This window comes from Taeniopygia guttata, chromosome Z (assembly GCF_048771995.1).
Source record: "Taeniopygia guttata chromosome Z, bTaeGut7.mat, whole genome shotgun sequence".
NCBI classification, from domain to species: Eukaryota; Metazoa; Chordata; class Aves; order Passeriformes; family Estrildidae; genus Taeniopygia; species Taeniopygia guttata.
This window is the reverse complement of record NC_133063.1, coordinates 22817756-22844041: the sequence shown is the minus strand read 5'-3', so window position 1 is coordinate 22844041 and position 26286 is coordinate 22817756. Positions and strand designations below refer to the sequence as shown.

At 37.4% G+C, this 26286-nt stretch overlaps 1 protein-coding gene across 3 annotated transcripts in view; it reads right to left on the bottom strand.

The window, feature by feature from the left end:
• Window positions 1–3724: 3724 nt before the first annotated feature.
• The window catches only part of LOC100229949 (coiled-coil domain-containing protein 171-like), a 39027-nt gene continuing 16465 nt past the window's right edge, over window positions 3725–26286 (bottom strand). For 2 of the 3 annotated variants that reach the window (XM_072922378.1, XM_072922379.1), the window contains 16 exons: window positions 22963–25867; window positions 21011–21199; window positions 19314–19815; window positions 18436–18552; window positions 17364–17590; window positions 16549–16728; window positions 15133–15306; window positions 14514–14659; window positions 12900–12954; window positions 8434–8566; window positions 7761–7835; window positions 7149–7217; window positions 6461–6523; window positions 5870–5938; window positions 5265–5333; window positions 3725–4721 (listed from right to left, as the gene is read on the bottom strand). In XM_072922378.1, the coding sequence (XP_072778479.1) occupies window positions 4267–4721; window positions 5265–5333; window positions 5870–5938; window positions 6461–6523; window positions 7149–7217; window positions 7761–7835; window positions 8434–8566; window positions 12900–12954; window positions 14514–14659; window positions 15133–15306; window positions 16549–16728; window positions 17364–17590; window positions 18436–18552; window positions 19314–19815; window positions 21011–21199; window positions 22963–23094 (2655 nt within the window). In that variant the 5' untranslated portion in view covers window positions 23095–25867 and the 3' untranslated portion in view covers window positions 3725–4266. The remainder of the gene's footprint in view (window positions 4722–5264; window positions 5334–5869; window positions 5939–6460; window positions 6524–7148; window positions 7218–7760; window positions 7836–8433; window positions 8567–12899; window positions 12955–14513; window positions 14660–15132; window positions 15307–16548; window positions 16729–17363; window positions 17591–18435; window positions 18553–19313; window positions 19816–21010; window positions 21200–22962; window positions 25868–26286) is intronic. The other variant, XM_072922380.1, reaches the window with a different exon arrangement.

The window sequence follows — 26286 nt, the reverse complement described above, 5'->3', positions numbered from 1 at the left end:
CAATCTAGATAACCTGTTTGCTGTACATCCTGGAGGGGGCTTTGCTGTTAAGAATGAAAAGGAAAAAGACATTTCTCTTCATAAGAGTCTTGCAAGAGCTTTTTGTGTTACCAGAAGCAGCTACACTGGTTTTGACCAATGTGGGAATTGAATTTGTGGAGAGTTTTCAGGGCCTGACAGAAGACCCACACAGGATATCTGTATGCAAACTTTGACATAAGAAATACTGATTTAGAAATGCTATGGAGTAGGACAGATATTGTTGAGAGAGAAATGGAGGTAGGAGAAAGTTTCAAAGGATTGTCTTGTAGATAAAACTAGATACTTTGGAGAAACAGAACTATGAATTGTAGTAGGACCCATGAGGGGTAGCTTTAGATTATTGTCTTCAAGGCATCTACAGCATGGCATGGCAAAAAGCTGATAGCCCAAGAAATGCTTCTAGTCTATTGTAATTAGGAAATAGCTTCTGATTGTGATGGCATGAATTCTAGCATCTGTATTGTCTCACCCTTCTCATGAGACTGAAAATGGAATAAAAGTTTTTAAAATGCCTCTCAGTTGCCCCATCTCCGGATCAGTAAAAGAGTAATGTCCAACAAATTGGTGTTCCCATGTCAGGAACAAATAACTCGACTAAACTGTCCGACCTCGGAAAGCCCTGAAATCATTTTTGTAAAGTGTTGCTGAGAGAAGCACAAATCCTGGGATCATAACTCTTACAAAAAGAGAAAAGTTGTATTTCTACCCTCGTTGCTGGCTGAATCAAGATGGAGATCTGACAAGGACTTGCCTGTTGTTCAGTATCAGGTAAGCCTCGGGGAACTTGTTAGGACACGAGATGTCCAATTTGCGTAGAGATGTTTATAAAAACCTTAAAGATCTGGTCAAATCTAATTCCTGTAACATTTCAAAAACCGAGTTAAAACACTTACTATTATGCATTCAGAAGCACTTTCCAGCTACAGTTGAAACTTCTGTGCTTTCACTTCTTCTCTGGGAATTTTTAGAACTATACAAGACTTTTACCATAAACAGAGATCAAACAGCTGCTAAGTTCTGACCAGCATGTTGTACAATGATTGATATATTTAAACATTCTACTAAACCCTACTAAACACTTGGGCTGAATCCCCAGACTCCCTCTCTGCTTTGGCCGTGACTCAAGATCCTGAAATTCAGACTGGGGCTGTGACACTTCCACCCCTGCCACCGTGGTGTACCCCCTGACTTTTGCCATTTTCCGAGCCATGTCTGGGTCCTCCCTCTGTCCCCCCAGAATGAGAACTCTTTGCCCCAAGGAAAAGGCAGGGGAGAGAAAGAGGGAGAAAGTTCTCAACACAAGGGACTCTGCTAGCAAAAGAGAGGATTTCTCTGTTAACATTACAAAACCAATAGCCTCTAGTCGCTGTGAAATTCCTCAGAGGCAATCTTGGATTTACAAGGCTGTGAGGGAGGAAAAGAATACTGAGAACTCTAGTGATTCTGAAGAAGTTAACCTATTACATACTAGTCCTGCAAAAACAGAAAGAAAACCTACTTTATCTTCTTTTTATTCAGGAAATAATTCAAAAAGACTGACTGATTAGGCTAAGATAAGATGTAAAGTCATACAAGATAAAACCATCTCCCAAGATATCCCAACTTATTACCCCCAGGGGCACAATGTGAACTAACAAATTCCAAATGAATATATATTTTTTAAAAAAACTTTTTAGCATGAATACATTCCCACAGGAAATGTATTCACAGCAAAAACAAGACTTTTTAATTATAGGCAAGGGCAGTAATAAAATTATTCGACTGTCAATTTTTCTAACTGTCATCTCAGCAAATTATAATGCAGAGCTGATGATTTCAGTTCTTACGTTAAATGCTCCAATGGTAATTGAACCAAAAACAACATTAGCTATCATTATTACATTAGCAATGAATATAAATAAGCAAGTTGTATGCCAAGAAATGCCTTTTGAGAGTTCTGGTCCAGTGCCTAATGTCCTTTGGATAAGACGTGTCAGCAATGAACAACCAGAGCTGACGTGCAGTCTAACACACCTTGGTAAAACAGTTCATAGTACAGGTATGCTGGGCACAGGGGCAGATGTCACTGGGATTTCTCATGCACCCTGGTGGTGCAATTGGAATTTGGTAACACCTAAGGGTGCTCTCACAGGAATTGAAGGAGCTAACTTGTGTCTGCAAAGTGAATTCATGATTACTGTTACAGGTCCCAAGGGAAGGACATCAACCATCCATCCCCTTGTGGTGCAGAAGCCCATCACAGTATGGGGGAGAGATGTGTTGTCTGAGGGGGGAGTGAAGATAGAAGTGGGTTTTTGATGAAAACCACAGCAACGCTTGCCACTCTGAAGTTATCATGGAAAACCAAGCAGCCAATTTGGATTAATCAATGGCCTCTTACACAAAGATACTGAATAGTCTCAAAAAAACTAGTAAGTGAACAACTACAAAAAGACCACATCAAACCTACAAACAGTCCCCAGAATTCCCCAGGTTTTGTCATTCATAAGAAAACTTTGGATTCCTGGAGATTGCTCCACGACCTGAGGAAGATCAATGAGATCATAGAGGACATGAGGCCTCTGCAGCCTGGTCTTCCCTCTCTGTCAATGATTCTAAGACACTAGCCTCTTGTCATCTGTGGTTGTTGACAGAGAGAGAAACAAATAACTTTCCTAGGCATCTTCCTAGGAAAGTTGTGAGAACGCTCAGAGAAAGAATTCAGACAATTCTTATCTTAATTGTTGCACCTGGTGTTTGTGAACATTCGGAATGTTTGTACATGATGTTTATGGAAAGATATTTTACCAGAAGATGTTGTTCCTAATTAACCAATGGTGTGAGGGGTGTTATTTAAGAACCAGTCAGGTTCTGGGTGAACCATCCTGCCTATACATTTATGAAATTCCTAATAAATCTCACTTTATTCTTTCTGATCATAGGAATCAATGTCACCTTTCTTCAGCCGTTCCTAACTCAATGGCCATAGTGTACCACAGAGAAACCTAGTCTTAAGTAAGAGCTGTGTGTAAGGTTTCATGGTGTCAGTTCATTGATTTGAGCATAATGCAAATACTAATAGAATAATGGGTGGATAATGTCTTAGGTTGCAAAATGTGTCTGGGAGTAGGTATTCTATTGCCATCTGTTAGGGGTAGGGCAATTTATCTTCTGCTAATTGGGCCACCTGCTAAAACCAGGTGGGGCAGTTCTCTTTATCTCTTCCACAACTGATCCTCCCTCCATCAAATATCTTCTCTTAGTGAGCCATTGAATCTCACTGCATGACTGATAAAATTGCATCATCCCACGGTGAGATGCTCTATCCAGGGGGAAGAGCCGAGCATTACTATCTAGATATAATCTGAGATTTGCAGCACCATAGAAGCCTTTTCCAAATGGATTCCCAGAAGAGCAGCTTTCTTTTCCACTGGATTGCCAGAAGATGACCAAGACCATCTGCACCACCACTGGACCTTCAGAGGAAGACTACACCCTTCTACAGGATCACTGCTTCAACAGAACCACAGCTGTCACACCAAGAAGACTACAGCCACCCTGTAATCGGACTGCTGCCACCTCCCCGACCCTCAGAGTGTCAGGTCATGTTCTGACTCTGTCAGCAGATTTTTTTTTTGTACTATTGCATTTGTATTTTGATTTTCCTAATAAAGAACTAATATTCCTACTCCCATATCTTTGCCTGAGAGCCCCTTAATTTCAAAATTATAATAATTCAGAGAGAGGGAGTTTGCATTTTCCATTTCAAGGGAGGCTCCTGCCTTCCTTAGCAGACACCTATCTTTTCAAACCAAGACACAGGGCCATGACATTCCACCAGAGGAATCACTGGTGTACATTTCATGGACCTCTCTCAATCCTATTAAAGTATTGTAGTCCTCGTTTAAAACAGACAGGTATGAAACAACTTTGAGAGACAGACTAAAATGGCTTGTGGATTTTTTTTTAAGAATGAGGAAAACTACCCAAAAGGTGTTGTTTTATAACATTTTTAAATATACTACATAAAAATTAAAAACTGCAATTAAATAGAGTTAAATAAATAAGTCCTTTGGTATACAAATGATTAGAAACACAGAAATGTGAATATATGAATGCACATTTTCATAAAAATACAAATTACAAAGGTAAGACTACTTTATTTAGACCTTTTTGCATTGCTGAAGTATTTTCCTTCTGAAGAGAAGCTAGTATTTTGATGAAGAAATCTGTCACATCTGGCAATTAAATTTCCTGATTTCTTCTAGTGCTGGGTAAGACATCCTGGCTGGAAGGTCTGACTGAAGGCAAAGAACTGGCTCTGTGTGGTCTTGAACTGAAGGATGTGTTGACTGAAGACCCAGTACCAGCTCTATTCCATGTCAGACTGGAGGACATGTTGCTTGAAGGCACGGTAAGAGCTCTGTTTCTTCTCATATGGGAGGATGCATCCATTGACCCAGTACTGGTTCTGGTTTGTACCAGGTTGATGACTCTGTCCATTGATGACCCCAAACCTGTTCTGTCTGGTGTCACATTGGAGGGTATGTTGGTTTCAGACACACTGTAGAATCTGCCTGGTGTCACACTGGAGGGTATGTTCGTTTCAGAGACACTGCAGCTTCTGCCTGCTACTACAACGGAGGGTATGTTGGCTCCAGGTACGGTAGAGGCTCTGTGGCTAGGCACTCTCCAGCATGCTGGAATAAACAAAAGAATAAAAAACAAATCAAGAGAGAACCTACGTTTCCTGTTAAATACCTCTAACAAGGGTATGCATGTGAAGTACTTCTAAATGTTTGCTCCTTAAGTGCTTATTTGAAACACACCACACCTGATTATTATACATAAATCTTTAATAGACAAAGGACATTAGCACAAGTATCCTTCCCTAGGAAGTGTTGGTTTAGCACTTTATTTGAAGTGCTACAAGTACTTACTTACAGATATCTTTTACCTCTCCTATTAATTCCAAAGCTGTGTTTTTTAATCAAGAAACAATCTTAGTCTGACAAAATTGTAACAAAATTCTGACAAAAATTTCAATGCCTCTGTTAGTTACCACACCCCTTTTTCTTCTGAAAAATGTCTCAAAACATCTTTGTTTGCACTAGATTTAATGATCCCGTATGTCTACAATTAAGTGTTGTTGTATTTGCATACAGAAGTTGTACAGTATGAAGGGAAAAGCTGGCTGGGAATCCAAATCCAAGGGACAATAATTGCTCAAAAAACAGACTTACCATCAGGCACAATAATAGGAACTGGAGGTCCACCAGCTGCTTGCAGTGAAAGGTAAGGCTGAAAAATATCTGTTGAGTAAAAGTAAGTTTTAAAAACCAAGAAATGCACAGAATGGAAACAGTTATGGTTGAAAGGAATGGCTATTACAAAATGTTAATTGTTAATAACAGAAAGAAAGGGAAAAGCCTTTGGTTATTAAAAAAAGAAAGAAAGAGAGAAAGAATGCAATTAAAAGAAGTAATAAAATCAAAAATTCAAAAATCAAACACCCACCCACCTATCTCAACCACTCCCCAAAACCAAAAGAGTCCAAGCAACCAAGAATCCAAACCCAAACTAAAACCACAATGACATCCAAACCCACAAGGTCATGGGACATAGAAAAAACATTCCAGTAATAATTTTAAACCCTGTATAAGCTTTCTCCACCCCCTTCTCTTCTTTAAAAAGTATCACAACATTTCTGTTTGCACTATTTTAATGCTCCATTATGTTTTCAATTAATTGTTGTTGTATTTGCCTACAGAAGCTGTGCAGCATGAAGGGAGGTGCTGGCTAGGAACCCACATCCCAGTGACAGTAATTGCCTAAAAAGCAGACTTACCAGCAGGAGCATAAACAGGAGTAGCAGGTGTATGGGGTGCTTCGGGCCCAACGCTAGCCTGAAAAATATCTGTTCAGAAATAGTAAATTTACTTCAGAGGAGGTAAATTTTAAAAAGCGAGGAAATGCAAAGAACTGCAATGGTTATGTTTGCAAGAAAAGACAAAAAATGTTAATGCTTTATAACATTATGGAAGGAAGAAACCTTTTAGGGGAAAAAAAAAAGAGAAAATAAGAAAAAAAAATTAAAAATCAAAAACTAAACACCCATCCACTATTGCTGCTCTGGGAAACAAAAAAATATTCAACCAACCAAGGAAACAAACAAAACTAAATCCAAAAAAGCAAATGGGGACCAACTGAAAAAAAAAAAAAACCACAGTAGTAATTTTAATCCCTTTGTTAGCTTTCAGTACCACCATTCCCTTCTCATAGATGTGTCAGAAGATTTCTGTTAGCATTGGTTTTAATGCTCCAGTATGTTGACAATTAAGGATTGTTGTATTTGCCTACAGAAGCTGTGCAGTGTGAAGGGAGATGCTGGCTGGGGACCCACATCCAAGTGACTGCCATTGTTGAAAAGCAGACTTACCACCAGGAGGAGGACCAGGAGGTGCAGCAGCTCCTTTGGGCACAAAGCGAGGTCCAAAAGAGTCTGTTTAGAGAAAGTAAATTTACCTTAGTGAGTACAAATTTGAAATAAAACACAGAACTTAAGTGGTTATGGTTGCAAGGAAAGGCCATTACAGAAGTGTTAGTGGTGTATAACAGAAAGAAAGGAAAAAGCCCTTGGTAAAAAAAAAACAAACAGGAAAGAAAGGGAAGTTCCAGGAAGTTATGGGAAGGGAAGTTCTGCTAAGAGAGGAAGGGAGGAAGGGAAGAAGGGAAGAAGGGTGAAGAGAGGAAGGGAGGAAATTTAAAATGGCAATAAAAAATCAAAAATGAAAGACAGATATACCCACCATCAACACTCCCCAAAACAAGAAAAATCCAACCTACCAAGCAACCAAAGCCAAATTAAAACCTAGAATATCTAAGCAAATAGGGACCAATAGTAAAACCATAACAGCATTCATTTTAATCCCTGTGTTATCTTTCACCATCCCCTTTCTCTTCTGAAAAATGGCTCCAAATGTTTCTGTTTGCACTGGTTGTATTGCTCCATTATGCTGACATGTAGGTATTGCTGTATTTGCCTACAGAAGCTGTGCAGCATGAAGGGAGACGCTGGCTAGGAACCTACATCCAAGTGACTGCAGTTGCTTGAAAAGGAGACTTACCATCACTGTCATGAGCATGTGCAGGAGGTGTTCTGACTAGTTGGTGTCCAACTTGACCCCAGAAAGATTCTATGCAGAGAAAGTAATTTTCAATCTAAAAACTGTTTTCATTTTAAAAAACAAGGAAATGCACAGCACTGGTTTTGGTTGCAAGGAAAGGCTGTTACAAATATTGGTTTATAACATAAAGGAAGGAAAATTTTTTGGCTAAAAAAATAAACAAACAAAGTACGAAATATGAAATAGTAAAATAAAAAAAAAAAACAACCATAAACCAAACATGCATCCCCCCACACCTCCATCACTCCCCAAAACAAAAAGAATTCAGGCAACCAAGCTACCAAACCTAAACTAAAACCAAATATATCCAAAGAAATAGGGTTCAATAGAAAAAAACATTACAGTAGTAATTTTAATCCCTGTGTTAGCTTTCACCATCCCCTTTCTCTTCCGAAAAAAGTCTCAGAAAACGTTTCTCTTAGCACTAGTTTTAATGTTCCCTTATGTTTATATTTAAGTATTGTTTGCCTACAGAAGCTGTGCAGCATGAAGGGAGATGCTGGCTAGGAACCCACATCCAAGTGACTGCCATTGCTTGAAAAGCAGACTTACCATCAAGAGCATGTGCAGGAGCTCCAGCAGGAGGTGTACCACCGGTTTCGGGTTCAAAGTGAACTTGCAAAGATTCTGTTTGGAGAAAGTAAATTTTAAAAAGCAAGGAAATGCAGCATACTGGAATGGTTATGGTTGCAAGGAAAGGCTATTACAGAAATGTTAATAATTTATAACAGAAAGAAAGGGAAATCCTTTATTAAAAAATAAAGGAAAGAAAGAGAAAGAAAGAGAAAGAAAGAAAAAGAAAAATAAAGAAAGAGAAGGAAAGAAAGAGAGAAAGAGAGAAAGAGAGAAAGAAAGATAATATAAAAAAAAAATCCCAAAACTAACACGCACCCGCCACCATCACTCCCCAAAACAAACAAAAAAAACCAATCCAACCATTCAAGCAACAAATCCAAACTAAAGCAAAAAAACCCACAATTAAACAGTGACCAATAGGAAAAAAAACTTACCGTAGTAATTTCAACCCCTGTGTTAGCTTTCACCATCCTCTTTCTCTTCTGAAAAATGTCTCAGAACATTTCTCTTTGCACTTATTTTATTGCTCTCCATTATCATTACAATTAAGTCTTGCAGTATTTACCTACAGAACCTCTGCAGCATGAAGGGAGATGCTGTCTGGGAACGCACATTCAAGTGACTGTAATTGCTTGAAAAGCAGACTTACCATCAGCATCAGGAGTAAGAGGCTCAGCAGCTAGGGGTTCAAAGTGAATCTCTGAAGATTCTCTTCCTGATGTTAATGCGTCAACTTTGGAAGCTGTCAGTGAGTAGAGATCCATAAAATGTTTATGCACGTGCTTTAAATAAAAGTAGAAGGAATCATTAGCGCAAGGCAAGCTACACTTAAATGCCAAATAGCACACATCCAAATTTTTTACAAAAGACAGAACACTTTTTTGAGCAAAGAGATCAAATACAGTTTGTCAGCCAGGTAGATAGTCAGTCCCAGGATTTAAGCATCAAAAACATCTAACAGTGGATTTTGTATTTTTTCTAGAACACTGAATATTGATATCATTGAGGAATAGGGAATGAGTCCACACCCTAGTTAGAAGATGCTTTGATATGATGTTTTCAAGCATGCAGTACAGCACTGAGCTCTTGATACAATTTTTTTCATTTTATTTCAATACAAGACTTAGTGTAGGTTCAATTTCTGTTCACCAAGAGTTTCAGGCTCATGTTCACACTTCCAAGATGAGTCAATTTACTAATCCTTCCACTCCACAGCAGAAAAAGTAACTTGGCAGTAACAAAAGAAACATTGCAAACCTACGGACCTCTGAAAACAATCTGATTGCACTATAACTGGAAAAATGTAACTATTTCCATGTATGAAGTGGAAGAATGTCCCAGTTTTGTTATATTGATTGGATTGATGATAAAATTAGCAGAACAAGAAAGCACAGATGATTTGGCAGTTCTGGTAACTTTATATCTATCCTAAGTAATCTCAACTAAGTGTTGAAATTATTGGTCTTCTTTACAATGGTTAATCACATTTTATTTGTTATAATTTTTCCCTTCAGATAGTATGACACTGGTCTTTTGAACGTAAACTTGTGATACAGGCAAAAATCAGCTTAGTACCACAAACAGGGATTTACAAAGATTTTTGTAGGTCTTTCATTTCCTTGGTTTCACACTGCTGATTTTCAGAATAGATGTTAACACAGCCAAAATCAATCAGGTTATTTCATTGTGGTTTCTAGGAAACAGCAGTGGCAAACTAACCCATATCACATCTTTTGTCATCAGAAAGAATCTCCAAAATGTCCTGGTGCTGTGGTTCTGTTTCTGAAAGAGGATTCTTGCAGATTATAAGGCCTTTAATTGAAATGTGCTCACCACAGACTGAGGCAGTTCTAGAGGATGTGCCTGCAAACAACTCCACTGCTTTTAATGATGAGTGTTCCTACAGTGATTCCTAACTCTTTACCTCAGTCCAGATTGCAGGCTTGCATTTATTACTCTATTGGCATAGAGTAAAACTAAAATCCATTAGGTGACCTCTGTCTATAAAAGGCAAATTTTGTAATAAAACCTCAATAATGAGCTTGGAAAGGAATCAAACAGGAACTAGAGATGAGGGCAGAGGAGAGAGAGAGGAAAAAGGGGGAGAGATGGGGAAAGGGAGAAGGAGGAAAAGGGATGGAGAAAAGGAAGTTCACAGTGACACAGACTGTGAGCCATTGGTGCTGTTTGTATGTGTCCTGAGTTACCAAGTGCACCTGAGGCTGCCAGGTGAACAAGAACTTTACAATTCTGCCCCAGCAGTAAGCTCCCCAGCACGTATTCTACTATGTGAGTTATACCACAAGCACTTTGTGCAAATATGAAATGCAACTTTTTGTGTTTCTGATTCTCTTCCAGAGAGAAAGGGGGAACAGGCTGCAGTTGCTTCTGCAATCATTGTGAGGTCAAAAAGAATGAGAGCTGGGGTGGGATGAAAAGAAAAAAAGAAGCAGCATCCACTACCAAATTAGAAAAGCAGGATTTAAAAGTTGGTGATTGCCACAATGCCTCCTATGAAAAGATGCCACCCATGGAACCTTTTGTGCGGCTCTAAAATAGATCATCACTGTACTGGGGAAACATTTGTAATTCTACCCTTTGACAGAAAAGTTCATCTGTGCTAATTAAGCTTCATGGGAATCTCAAAGCACTACATATTCCATATCTCCGTCTTTTAGTGTGAAAACACAAAAATGCACATGTAATTTTATATTTTTATCAGGCATGAATGCATGCAAGAGAACAACAGTGAGAATTTTCCTGCTTAGAATCCGCCTTTCTTGAATGTTTGATTTTGTGACCCTGATCCTGCAATTATATACTGCATTAGAACAGCCAATCTACAACAAATTGGAAGGCATTACTGCAGAAACTTACACACTGTATGCAATACTTACTTTGCCTAAGATCATTGCAATTTACTTGATTACCTGCTCTCTCTCTAATTCAGACAGAGAAGTACAATTTAAAAAATATATTCTTACTCTGCCTTTTGTTCTCTCATTGGATAAAAAAATCTGTCTTGGCACTTATATATTCTGCACAGCTATAAAGACTAATAGATAGTTTCTGGAGAAGACATCAAACTTAAAAACAATGAGGAGGCATTGCTCTGAATCTATGTTCAGAGCTGAAAATATGGCACATTTTCGGTTAATTTCTTTTTTTTCTCACTCATTGTTTTGTCCTAACAAAATTAGTATTTTGAAATATGCAAGTCTTTAAACCTACATGAGCAAAATAGCTTCTATATTTAAACATTCTAAAGAGCAGTTTCTTTCAAATGAGGAATGCTCAAAACCCCACAATTTTTTCTAGAACTATGGGTTGAAAATAAATCTGATACTGACCATGAAGGAGTATGAAAATCTTGTCTTTTTTGTTTGGTTGGTTTTGTTTGTGAGGATCTTACTTGGTTTTAGTTTTGTTTGTGTTTTTTTTTTTTTTTTTTTTTTTAATTAGTCTTGTGTATATTAATGGGAAAAATGAGAGGGAGATAGAGGGATATTAATTTTCAGGTACATATCCTTCTGCCCATGTTTGTATTCCCATCAGTTATTTAATGTTGTAACTGGAAAATTAAAAGTTACCATCATCTCTGAAATACCATTTGCAAGAGTATACATGGAAATTGTCTTTCAAGTGTTGACTGCAACAGTTTTGAAGCTTTTTGCTCTCCACATGCTCAGAGCAGTCTATCTGCCTGTTGTGTCTCAGATGCCAAAAATGAAAGAAAATTAAAACATGAAAAAACGAAACAGGATTTGTTTTAGACTCTAACTTGGAATGACATAGCCTCTGGCCTGTCCCTCACTGCTTCCTCTGAAAGGATCTCCAGCTGCAGGCTGGGGAGCGGCGTGGCTGCTGCAGCTCCTGGTGCCATGACCTCCTCTCTGGCCTAAAGGGCAAAAACCCCAGCATCAGTGGTAATTCTCCTTCAGACACACCAGCTAGGATGAGCTGGGTCCCCTTGAGCCCCTTGAGTGGACTTGCATTGATCACTGGACCTAACATCCATGAATAAAGTACAACTGATTGAATTCTCATTGCAAATAAATCTCTAATTCACAGTGCTGGGAGAGAATGCTACAAAACCAATTAAAAAAACACTTTGCCCTGGTCAGAAAAGAGAAAGGCCAAGGACATGGCACATACGTATTACTGTAAAAACACGGCGGTTGCTGCATGACATTCACTTTCAAAGTTTGAAAGAAGCCAGTTTGAAGATAGTGGTGGCACAAAGGAAATTTTCTACAGCACAGTTTGCTGTAGGTGAAACATGCAGTTTAGGTTCTGTCACTTTCCATGAACATTAAAGGAGAGAGACTTGAAAAAGATATCTGAAAATATAATTAGCAACAGTTTTGGTGAAAGCAGAAACTAAAACAGAGAATCTCTTTGTTGCTAGGAATTAAAGATGTAGTAAGGGAAATCAACACTCCAAGGTAATGAAAACACTTCTTTTGCTCTATGCTGCTCTAGATTAAAAACAGTTATGAAACCATCTGCCATTAGAGCTAGAGTTGGAAACAGTCCTTTCTCCTAAATAATCAATATGTACATCTTTATTGGACCTTCAAATAATCCTATACCAGGACACAATTGTACAAGTCAGGGGGAAAACTTGATATTACTACTAAGTTTAAAATATGATTGTAAAAAATACCACAGAAGTTTCTGACCACAGATTATGATTTCCTGCCTTTTCTTTTCCTATTGATGATGTTTCATAGGTTAAAGGAGCAGACATAAAACCAAATGTTTTCTGGCCAAGTATGTGACCTCTCATTATTCAATAGAGGATTAACCACAACACTTGCCAATTTTTTGTGTGTTGCATTAGTCTTCACTTGTCAACCAGAAATAATGCTCACTGAGGGAAGGAAAGTGAATTTTGGCATAACTTTTAGATTTAGAACAAGTTGTGTGTGTACTACAAACTTGCGTCTTATTTCACTGTGGTTTCTTAAGATGGAAGAAGTTGAGGGGGGAAACTTCAACACTAAGGAAAGGAATTTGCTTTGCAACAACTTCTCTCTTCCCCCAAGAAGAAGCAGTTCTAAGGCTTTGGCATGTTTGGAAACACAAATCAGAAGGAACACTTCAAATTCTTACCTCATTCAGGGTGGCCTCCACAGCTTTCATATGATTAATGATCAACTCTTTATCCCTGTTGTAAAAGAAAAAACAAAACAAAACAAAATAATGCAGTAACTTTATGGAACTGAAGATCTACCAATGTAGAAATTAATCTTCTGCTACTTTATGGCTGTCATGTCTTGTAAAATAATTGTTGATAACTCAAACTGTTAGGATTTTCTCTTTTTTTCATATCTCCAGTTCACACCCTAAAAATATTTAATGTACCACTATTTGGTGCATTTCCATATGAAAGATGCTTCTGTTGAGGATAAGCAATTCAAATAGATGTAATAATAGGCCTATCAATGAACAACTATCGTGGCTGGGGTACAGAGGTCATAAAAAGTCTCTAGGTACGATGGTATTATATTCTTGTATTGGAAAACACAGACAGATTCTGTTTATTTCATCTGCTTTGTTTATATGTTCCAAAAGGAGAAAAAAACCCTATTTGTTGTGAAGAGTTGCTATAATAACAAAGGAAAGGGTAGCTTTCTTTGTTGATACTCAGCTGCTCTATACAGGGAAAAAATTCCAGTTTTAAAGTCACTTCACATTAAAATAACCTCTACTGGATATATGTATGGCCACAAGGAATGCTCTTTACTGAAATGCCTAAAATAGATTGTGGCAGGATGAAAACAGAAAGCTTTCTAGAACAAATCCTTCTGCAGGTGACACCTGCTTTGATCAAATCATACCATCATTTGGTATGATTTGATAATTTTAATTACCTTGTTAAACATCTTATTGAGGACTATGTGAATTGCATTATTTTCCTGGTGCATAAAATCCTTAAAGCTTCTCACACGTTCTTCAGAGGTTGAATGATCCCAGGTATAATGAGAAATTTCAATTAAGTAAAATTTTTTTAGTACCTAGCCATGGAACAACAATATTCATAATACGTATTTAATGCTTTGTAAGTATTAGAAAACAAAATCTGCAAAGATTTATTTTTTCATATGGTGCAAAAATAGCTCAGTAATAACCTCCTTCAAGTCAAGGGGGCTCCTTTTGACTACCAATCTTTTCAGGACCAGTGCCTGAGCCTTTCTTTTCACTCTAGGTTGTTGTGTAGTGGTGTGGGGATTAGGGCTAAATCCAAAACTCCCTGAAATCAGCAGGAAGATCTATCTTGTACCACAGGAAAGGCGAGGTCCAAAATGGGTTCCAGCCCCTTTTGTGGCAAAGACCTGTCCCCTAGCTGAAGCTTCTGTATTTACTATAAATAAATTGTATCTGTCTACAAAAAGATGGTGTGGAAACACAGAGAACAAGCAGTCATTTCTTAAATAAACAAAACTTTAAGGATCTGTGAAGGAGATGTTGTCAGAGCAGTCAGATAGCACAGGTATTTTGTTTGCCAGTTATTTCAGCACCCAGAATTTGGAGCACTATTATGGGATAGCTACATAAATTGTATGACCAAGTATTTTGAACTAACACTTTTGTTTTCAGAAGACTATCCCTGAATTTAAAAATAAAAGAGACGGATGTACTTTTCTAACCTTACACTGCCTGTGGAACTAGGAATTGAAATTTTTATTCATTTTAAGTGACATGCCCCAGGCCCCAAGGGCTCACTTTACTCCCAGTTTGAGGGCAGGTTCTGCCTCCTCGAGAGTCTCCCGCAGCCGCTGCTGGTCCTGCTCTGTGTCTTTCAGGAATCTCTTCTGGTGATCCAGAACTTGGTTTCTGCTCCTCAGCTCCTCCGTTGCGTTAGAGAAGCTCTGCCAGCAGACAGAGAGCAGAGTTACTCTTTAGCCCAAATAAACTTCACTTTATGCCATTGGCTACAGACCAACGTGGAAGACAAATTTATTGCAAAGTAGATTTGGACCACTGCATACTAAGGTTTTATGAATTTCCTAGCTAAAGCATTACTGACTCAGAACCCTCCTAGTTTTTAGCATATTTGCTATGTATAAATGTGTTTTAGAAAACAAAATGATTGTAGGCAAAAAAAAACAGAACAAACCCCATTTAAGACTTTTTCTTAAACTGTTAAAAGTAAAACATAGATACCTTTAAAATTAAAAAAAAAAAAAAGTCTTTGAAGTGTTTCCTCAGTAGCCTAAAATTCCAGACTGAGTAGTGTGTGTGTGTATTTACTCCTGTTACTTTATTTACACAAGGACTGCACTATCTGGCTTATTTAACAAAAGGTAAAATTCTTTTGAGTTTTCCAGAAGAATAATCTTACCATCAGAGATACATTGGAGACTTGGCTTCTATCTGTGTCAATAAGTGAGCACGATTCCAGTTTATTACTCAGCTCCTGAAGCCGTCGCTGGTATTCTTGTAAAAGCAATCTTACCTCCTGCTCACGCTGCAAAGCATTTTCTAACTCCTCATGTATATTATCTTGGCTGATTTTCTGGAAAGAGAAGCAAGCTGTGCCTGATTCTGTAATTATATTCAGTGGTTTCCCTACCAGTGAGTTCCACTTGCAAATATACAAAATTCTAAAACAAATGCATGCTTAGGATTAGTGTTTAAGTTTTTTTAACATGAAGACAGATCACAACAAGAAGACGACAGACCAGTTAATTACTGTGTTTTTTATGAAAAGCATTCATGTAAAGTCTTGGCACTCATTATTCTATTCAAATTAGTACCCTAGGATGACAAACCTCAATATTTAGAAGGAAAAATATGCAGATCAATGTTCAAAATTTTAGTGATAACTTATTAACCCTTGTAAACACCTTTGTGGACTGTTCTTCTCCTCCAAAAACTGTTACAGAAAGAAGAAATAATTTTTCAAGGAAAGTTGTTATCTGCATTTCAACTACAATCTAAAATGTGATAATTTTCATCTAACAGTCCCAAAACATTAAGGGAATAAAACCTGTCAAGAACAGAACTGAAGATGATTTAGATATTTTTGAGTAAAAAAATAAAAATCCATTTTACTAGCTAGGAAGAGGAAGGACAATGGGTGAGACATCTAGCTGATATTCTCTACTTGGAAGTGTTTGGACTGGGACAAACAACTACCAGGTTCTACCAACTAGGCTTCGGGTTAGGGGACCCACAGTGTTTCAGTAAGTCAATCAGCAACAGCAAAAAATTCAGGGGAATTTTGTGTTTTTGTGCTACTGAGAATGTAGGAAAAGCCTTTTTTTCCTTCTGCCATAAAGTTACTTCTTCGAGAAACAGACCCACTAAAATTTGTATTGTATTTATTATAACATTCATCAACATCCATACAGAGTTTAAACTGCTATATTTATATTTCATGAATTTCTCACGAACATTCTTATTGAATACCCTCATTCTAGCTGCCTTACTCTGTTGAAGTAAAATCTTCTTTTAGGATAGATAAATCATCACATCAACATTTCCAACAAATGGGAGAACCTGGACTGCTGAAGACCAAACTGCAATTTATACAGGATACCTCCTTCTACAAATCAAAAGGAAACTCCAGTGGAAAATGGGGCTTTCTGAATACATCTGTTTTCTAGTTTAGTGATATTTACAAGGCAAGGTTTCTGGAAAAGTCTGGTGGAAGTAAATAATTTTTATGCTTGTTTTCTAAAAGGACACAAATCAAAAATGTGAAGAAAGGAGAATCTCTTTGAAGCAAGAGAGCCTCCAAATCAAATGCACTTACATGCTGAAGTTCATTTAATTGCTCTTGCAGTCTGTGGGCTTTTTCAGCATCTTTTCGCATCTCATTGAAAGCCCATCTGCATTCTGCCAGCTGCAGCTGCAGGGAGCGGGACTCTACCTCTGCTGCATGAAGCCTTTGTGAAAATTCAAATATTTCTTGCTGCAAGATTGCAATGTTTCTCTGTCAGCAAACGAAAACAAGTTGATGGGCTATAAAAACTGCTATTTTAGCAATAAAAGGAATCATATTTAAGGTCCAAGAAAATCAAGACAAAACTATAATTTTTTCCTCCACTTCTAAAAGACATACACAAGGGCAAAATTTGAACCTGTCACCTACCAAACTCACCAAGGACTGCTGCAAATTCTGTTTACAAAGAAGTACTATTTACACCTAAAGTCTACAATAAAAGATTATTGGAGAAAGTTTATCCTTTCATTTTGATTAAAGGGAAGAAGGTTATCTTTACTGAAAGAAAGGATAATAAACATGAGAAAGTAGAAAACCATAATAAAAAGCATCCTTAACATTTACATCAAGACAAAAGCAAATTTGGTCTTATAAGCTATTACAGATCTGATAGAACTTGAAAAAAAATCTTTTTCTTGGATACACTAAACATCCTCCAAAAATTCTTTGTCAATAAAAGAAAAGACCTATTCACACCCTAATATGTGACAAATCAACTTCTGAGTGTCCATATAGTGGTACCTCATTGTCCTGGACTCATCACCAGCCTCAAACAAAATAAATGGTGCTATCAAGGGAGCTTCACTGTTGCTGTTTCCATGAAGGATGACTGTAAATCTGCTTACTGTGCTGGGCAGTCTGTCATACAATCCAGCTTCCAGGGCCTGGGCATTTACTCTGTGGAGCCCACGAGCCAGCCTCTGTATCAGGGAGTCCCTCTCCAGGTAAGCTCTGCCCCCGCAAGGTTTCCCCTGAACTGTCTCCATCAGTATGCTCAGGTTGTCCATCAGTTTTGCAAAGCAGTTCCTAGCTGCACTGATAAGTGAGTGTCCAGAAAGCCAGGAGTGCACATCTTTAAGAAACAACAACACAAAGAAAACATCAAGCAGGTTATTACTTTCCATTTCTTGTAATAACCCGTTCTTTTTAATTTATCCAGGATGGAACCAGTAAATATTCTGAAACACAGAATACTAAATCTGAAACACTATCCAAACTTTGCTTTTAAAGGATATGAATTAAAATTATTGAAAACAGCATGATCAAAGAAGAAAGTTCCTGAAACTGAATCTAAGCACATTTGATTCAATGACAACTTTTATACCAATTTAGTGTTTAGCCTTCTGGAAAATACATCACCTTGTCTTTCTCCTGCTATTTCCCTTTATTCACATAAATTATCCCTCTTCTAATATCCTCTTTTTCTGTGACAAAATTGTGGGGATTCTGAAAGTAGAGATTAATAAAGAACAAGGGATTGCAGCAATGCAGATGAACCAAGGGAGCCTTTATCAGTTCTCACTGTAAATAAACTCCAGAAACACTCTCCAGCCTTCTGCTTCCATGGCTATATGCACTGAAAGGATAAAATATCCTATCAGCTGTTAAAGAAAATTAATCTGTTCCAACAGTACAGAGATGTGATCATTCGGAGAATGTAGAAGAGGGTTATCATTTTACCCTGCAATAAAATTGCTTCTTCAGGGAAACAGCCCCACTAAAATTTGAATTCACTAGCTCAGGATATAACCTCTCGTCAAAGGTGTCTATCATAATATTCAGAAATATCTCTTCAGAGCTATGATCCAGAATAGTTTAGATAAAATCACAAAAATAGAAATGACATGACCACCCTGACTTTTTTTTTTGTTTTTTTTTAAATATTTTTCTGCTACAATAATATACTATTAAAATTACCTTGTTTGCAGAGAACATCCTCCAGTTCAGAGATGGAACTGACTATTGCAGTATAGAGGTTAGAGCTAGTCAACCAGTCAAGTGCTTCAATACAGTCAACTCCTTCCTCTTCAAAACCTGGGAAACAGAATTGCAGCTAGCAGGATAAGTGAAGCACTAAGATATGGCACACTGCTACATCCAGCTCTTTCAGAAATTAACCAAAAATAAGCATATAAACAACAAATTAGCAAGACAATTTAGACCATTTTAAACATGCTTCCAGAATTACTAGAAAACAAAACAAAACCAAAAAAAGTAGATGAATCTTCTAAATTGAAAAACATTTTTGATACCATTTATCCTTGCAGAGGGAAGTATAAACTGGTCTGGCAACAGAAAGGGGCAAGTAGACATAATCTCTAAAGAAAATTTCAAAATCCTATGCTAATATTTTACCTGACTCAGAAAGCAATTTTTGTGGTATTTTGTGGGTTTTATAAGGAAATAAATATTAAAAATTATTAAAAATTGAAGAAGAAATACCTTTTGTAAAAAGAAAAATTTAAAAAATGGTGACAGTTAATAATTTAGGAACATTGCAAGATATTTACCATAGAGAAGATGCTGTAGGTCCTAGTTCTGAAATCCATAACACAAATATCAAAAATATCAGATAGTGTTGAGTTCATGTGCATAATCGCAATTTTACCTGCAATGCTTAATATAAGACTAGGCATTTCCTCTTAGAGTGAAATACATTTGCCAAGCAACATAAAAAAGATAAATAATATTTGTCCAAATGTCATTAAATAGGTCTTTATGCCCCAGCAATAATAATAATCTTGCTCTTTTTTATTCCCTGACTAAGAAATTTGACATAAGAACATTTCACTTACGTGACACATGCCTGCCTCTGGATTCTCCCACACAAACTTGAATTCCAGTGCATCCTCTGGAGCCATCTGTCCAGACGAAAAAGGTGCAAGAATGTCGGGCCAGAGCCCTCAGCCTGTGAGCGGCCAGAACTGCAATCACAGCTCTTCGGAAGATGTAAACCAGGCGCTTGGCTCTTCTCTGCCCCAGCCTGCCTTTGCCTTGGCTGTTTCCCACGTTAGTAGGGAGAGCATAAAGGAGGCTGATGATCTTCTGGTTCAATAATTTGTGGTGCTTCACCTGTTCCTGGAGAATGTCTCTTTGGCAAGACAGAGCGCACAGTCTGCCGTAGAGAGGACACAGGGCCCCTGACAGCAGTGCGCAGGCTGCCAGCAGGGATGGACGTGCCTTGGGATCATTTGATAATGTATTTGTCCTGGAATTGTTTTTGTGGGCCAGCTTCTCGTGGATTTGTTCAGGGCCATACAGTTTTTGCCTGGTTTTCTGCACTGTTTCTTCACCTTCCTGCGACAGAAACAAACCAAACAAGAACGGAAGAAATATTAACTAGATGGTTTTTACCTAGACAAGAGCAAAAAGAAAATTCTTAGCTTTGCCATTCGAATTATGCACTAAAGGAGTCAAAAATTCTTAGTAATGATGGTGATGGGAGTATCTCTTCTAGTAAGCAATTCCAGAATCAGATATATGAAACCACAGCAATGGTAGAAGGGAAATTTACATGATCATCAACTGCAAATTTAACTCCTGATTTCTAACAACAATCCACCAATATGGTGACAGCTCACAGAAGGCCCAACACCTCTTGTCTGCCCACAATACAGTTTTGTGAGTTGACTTAACAATAGTAATAACATCCTCCAATTTCAGAGAGAGAACTGCTCTACCAAGCAGAAAGCCAGTGTAAGTGGGAGGGAAAAGGTAAGGAAGGCTTGAACCTGAAAGGAGACCGATTAAATTTTTCAGCATGCAAAGACTTCCAGTCCTGAAATCTGCACCAATTACAGCCTTATTCTTTGAAGTTAAGTTGCAGCAACTCACAAATAAGAAGGGACATCTATTTCCTTAATTCACAATGCTTTTAATTCAAACAGGTGTGAAGGAATGTGGTGGTAAGACAGTAAATGGTGGTTGTGGAATAATGGATAACATTTTGGATTGCAAATAACTCATCTAACAAGCAGTGGCAGTTAAACACTTTAAAACCACTTCTCACTGTAGTAGTACTAAAGCAGAGTCACTTAACACTTGAAATCTACCACTGTTCTTAGGGTCAGTACAAAGGTAATTAAATTTACCCACAGGTAACACCACATTATTGTTACTCCATACCATCTCTGCAAATGGTGATGCTGAAAAAGTAGCTGCTGCCCTTAGTAATTCTTAAAAAAAGGAAATTCGATCTTACAGCTTTAGCACTCTCAGAAAAAAAAATAAATTCTACCCACTATAGATGAAATCAGGCTTTTCAGCTGAGGCCGTAGACCAAATTCTCTTTAACAAATGCTTCAACAAGGTAATTTATTTTTTAAGTGATGTCAATATTATCACAGTGATGAGTTGGTTTGTTGTTTGGATTTTTTTACTTTAAAAATATACTAACATTCCCAAATTACGTTAAACTGCTTAGGGCCTTAAACTACTGAAAGAATCCATTAAATGTTACAAGAAAAAATATTAGAAGTTCCCAGCACCATACCTGTGCTCTGGCATGAGCCTCTGCAAGCATATTTGAGTACTGCTCTTCAAGATATCGCCTTTCTTTCTGCCAGCAATGTTCCTGTGCTTTTAACTGTTCAGACATTTTCTCAAAAGCATCCTCCTGCTTCTGCTGAAGGTCATTCATAGTGTCAGTCTTGTGCTTGCAAATATATTCTAGGTGAGATATCTGTGTGACAAGCATTTAAGAAGAAATTGTTATTTACCTTTTCACTTTGAGTCAAACACACACTATTCCAGCACAAAATCTAAACTGTAATTTCTTCAAAATTTTCATTAAAACTAAGAAAAATCCTTTCATAGCAGAATAATTACTTGGTTCTCAAAACAAAACTGAAATATATTTTGAAACAAAGTGTTTTATTTGGTTTTGGTTCTGCCATCCTTTTACCATCTTGCAGATATCTGTCTCCTTCTTTGTAGGAAACCTGAGCCAGACATTTCAAACATTTTTTTTAAACAATTGTATTAAATTTTAGTATATGAGTAAATTAGTAATCCAAGTATATACTTTAGAAATTTGTGATGATTGCAAACAATTATTAAAAACAGCATTTAATTTTTTTTTTGTTTGGTTTTTTGGTTGGGTTTTGCTTTTGTTTGGTTATTTTTTTGTTTGTTTGTGGTTTTTGTTTGTTTTGTTTTGTTTTGTTTTGTTTTGTTTTGTTTTGTTTTGTTTTGTTTTGTTTTGTTTTGTTTTGTTTTGTTTTGTTGTTGAAAAGCCAAGACATTCCAGATTATTACTAAGTTTTTGAACAATTTCAGGAAAAACATAGAGAATGTTTCCTTACAAAGAGCTCATAAGTTTATGATGTGTTTTCAACAAGCATGAAGGGATTCACTCTTGTGGTTTAACACTGCACCTCCCATGCAAATTAAATGGAGGAATGAACCAAGCCAACAACGATCCCCAAATGTATACACCTGCATTTTTTTACTAGAAAATATCAGCAAGACACTTCCAGATAAATCACGCTAAGTTGTAGGAAAAGAATCTTTGTACAACACGGTCTAAAATCCCAGAAAAGCTGCTAAGAACATGAGAAGAGTCCTAGAGGCCCCACAACCAGTCTCAGTAACAAGGCTTAATTAAAAAGCAAGCACACCAAGACACAAACCCCACAAACACTGCCAACAATATTCACCCCCTTCTTTTCCCATCTCTTTCTTTCTCCCTTTCTTCTTCTACTACAAAAGAGAAATAAACCAGAAAACAAAGTGAAACCCTGAAGAGTTGCTTAGCCACTCTTAGCTTAGTCTCTGGAGCCAGCTGACCTATTTAAAAAAGGTTTGTTTTTTTTTCTAAAAACACAAGATTTTCAGGGAAGAAAGGCCACACAAGCTTACTTGCATTAATATCACTCAGAAAAGCACAGCTCATCCTTCACACAAATACTGACATGTTTTAGAAAAGGTATTTCTATTGTGTTTTTGAAAAAAAAAAGTCATAATTCAAAAGTTACAATTAAACAAAAAACTCTACTCTGGAATTCTTCTTTCTCTATTATTCTTCTGAATAATAAACACATAATTTAAAGACGGTATTCCTGGAGAAAGTGTATTTTGCCTATGTATTATGGTAAAATGAAGACTTGCTTTATGACTGTAAATGACTACATTCTGTGAATTTCTTCATCAATAAGATGAATTGATTATCTTTTAATTAGGTCCCTGTGGCTAGTATCAGATAGTCCTTTCAGAATGTCCTGCACAGAGGGTGGAGCTGAGCGACTTGATGCACACTCCAGTCGCATCTAAATGCTCACAGCAGCAGCATCAAACTGAGCAGTGGACCAGCCATAATTAAAGGTGTTCATTTGTTAATGTCCAAATCCTCTTGGGGGGATGACCATCACTCCTTTTTAACGAGACTGCAGTGTGCACAAATGTCACTGAGCTCAGCAGAGGCAGCTGATGCCTGGGGACACTCACCCTCTCCTTAGCCTTGTGGAAGTTCAAGATCAGGGCTTCAACATTCTCACGCAAGAGTGCACAAAGCTCTGTCCATGGTAACTCTTCCGGGGGGACGGCTGAATATTTGGAAAGCACATGGGCGTTTGCCATGCTCTGGTATAAGTTTAGGAGGATGGACAACTCCCTCTGGAACACGAAGAAAAATTAATTGCTGTAGCTGGGCAATGTTAAAATCAAAAGAGAGGCATCATATGTGCAGTAGCAGTGCTGCGTGCAGCTGAAAACAAGCCCTTAAAGTTCATTCTCACAGCTTTACAAAATTCCTCAGTTAATTTCTTATAATTGCAGCCATAATAGTGTATAATCTTACAGCAGAGTAAGAAAACAGATTTCCCAAAATTTATCTTTAAAAAGATAAAAAAATTTAAATTTATCCACAATATGTCTATAAAGTATGTGAATAAATCCCATTCCTGTTGGGGCCACAATAGTAACCTGGCACAGATAAAAATCTCCATGCTCTTAGTGGATGCAATTCATTCTCCCATGTTAATACTTTGAGAGGCATTCAAACTGTGCCCCCACACAACTGCACAGCACACGGAAAACAGTCCAGTTGGCTTGGCAGCACAACACACCATAAATTAATTTAAACATTTGTTTTGCATGGGTTATATAAAATTTAATCGCTGGCCAAAATAGGCCTACAGCTCCATCAGTCAAACTCCACAAGCCATGCCTCATTTCTTTACAGTGATTTTAATCAGTGGTATAATAAATTGATTCAGGTTATAAATAAATTTTAGCAACAACAGCATGCAGTAGAAATTCAATTCTTTATACTTTTAGTACAGGCAAGTGACTTAGAAACTTTTATTAGGCTAATAGAAAGCTGTTTCTCAAATGCCATGACACAAAGTATGTAAACCACTGTATCAGTACAGCCAGAGCTCAAGAAAAGATTCTCAGACTAGAGCGGAAAGAACATATTCAGGGAGCATAAAAGTGGTATAAAATATGAAAGAATACTGTATTGGTCAGGAAAGCAGGAAGGGAAAATGAAGGGAAGAGAACACACTGACATTTTCACACGGTTTTGGCATGGGCATAGCGAAGACCAACAGCAATATATTAAATCTTATCCATACTTAGTTTTTGCTACAGACTTCCACTTTTTCATTCTGGGAAACAAAATCAAGGCTGTCTTAATGGAGTAAATAGGATCACATACAGGCACTCCTGCTTCCCAAACAAATCCAAACAGCTTTGGGAAAAATATAAAGCCAACCAAGGCAATAGATATTTAATCCCATAAGGGAACCACTAATACAACTCTTCCAAAAATGTGTATTTTTATCAGCTGCTCAGGACAGTCCTGTGCTTTGAAATCTTTTGAATAAAACAATTAAAACAACCAGCTCTGTGAATATGAAAGTGAGACAATCCTTTTATTTTTAACCTTTCAGAAATACAACATTAATTTTGAGTACACCATAATACATTACCAGAAATCTTGATCATGAATGAAATCTTGTACTGAATTCTTGTCATGTATAACGTATATTTTACTGAGGAATACAGATAAAAAGGAAAACTCCTACCACAGCAACACTTAGCAAGCACTTAAGGTTTCTGGTAGAACATTTTCAGCTTGTAATTGTGTTTCATAGTTATAAATAGCAATCATCAATGCCTGTAGTTAGGCCAGACAGTTGCTTTTCTCTCTATGCATTCCTTTTGTGCATGATGAAATTACTTTTTCAGGCTAACTAGGCCAGCAAATGTCTTTTAATACATTAATACTTGCATGGAAGAAGCTGTTCTTCCAGAGAGAAAGGAAAAAGAAGGTTCTGGTTTTATTTTTCTTCAATTTATGAATTGCAGATCTGCCTGCGCAGCGGACAGCACTAAGACAAAGTATAGAACAACTCCGTCAACTGAACAAAAGACACCCACAAATTTGAAGACTCTGTTGTACAGGTCTCTGCTCTTGTCAACAGGGAACAGACCTGATGTACCTTCCATGCTCCAAGCTCTGAGAGAGAAAGAGGAGAAGTTTCCAAGCCACCACCACCAAAAGTTAATATTGCTAAGAGTAGAAACAGAGCAAATATTACCACACAATGAAAGGAGAGATTTTCTAGGCATGCTAAGAACTTTCCTTCGTCCCTGCTGCTATGTGAAAAGATGGCACAATTTTTATTCAAGGTGTAGCTGGATAAAGAGAGTAGAAAGGCCCGAAGTGGTCATATAAGAGGAGAAAGTTTTCAGAAAATAATCCAGTAATATACAGCCAATGTGCCAAATCCACAGCAAAACAAACAAAAAACAAAACAACAACAAAAAATCCCCTCTGCTTTTCCACCTGAAAGTTTGAAACAATTTTCAAGCAAATTTTACAGTCAAATACTTGCACTAAAACTAAAAGGGTTTATGAAATAGAAGAAAACATTTCTACAGTGGTAGCTAATAAAACTTGACAAAAAATTTGTGTAGAAAGGCAGAACATTCTTCACATGAAATCGTAATACATATCTACAAAATGCCTTCTTAATTAGGAATGCCAGTACATCATACCCAGACTTTAAAAATTATCTTCTCAAAGGCACTGGTTACATTTATTCCTGTATTAAATTCTTAAAAAGGTAGCATAATAACAAACAGGGTAAGAGAATGGCAGAGTTCTTCCACAGCTCAGCACAGCAAATGCAGCAAATCCTCACCACAGTAAATATTTTGACAGTATATTTTAAAAAACCTAAACAATGGGTGCCACGGGTTTTTTTCCCTTACTATTGAGCCTTCATCCAGGGTGAAGCTGGCTGTAGCATCCACTAATGTCCCAAGGGATTCTTCAGTTTCCTTCCTTTCCTCAGCCTCGTCTCTCCATTGCACATTTAAGGATGAATGCTGTCTTTGTGAACTGGAAAGTTTCCGCAATAAGATACTTTAACCAAAATTGCTTTTGTCAAATGCAGTATATTCTTTTAAAGGATTATCAATGGATATGGCAGATACCACATTAGCACATCACATGGCTTCTGAAGCTGCTTGCCTTTCTTAATTGAAGAAAGAAATTTATATTCCTTCTAAGAAAGGCTTTTCAAGTGATTATATTTTCAGTTACCAAGCCTTGTATCACGCAATTCAATAGATTCATATTTGGATATGGCCTGAAAATTAGATATAACAAACAGAATTCTTCATATTTTAATTAACACAACAGCTCTCATGGTCTCTCTCTCAGAGAGACTACATCACATCTTGCATCATCAACCCTGATTTCACGTACAGTTCTCACTCCTAAGATTTCCTCATGCCTGACTCTACTCTGGCGTGACT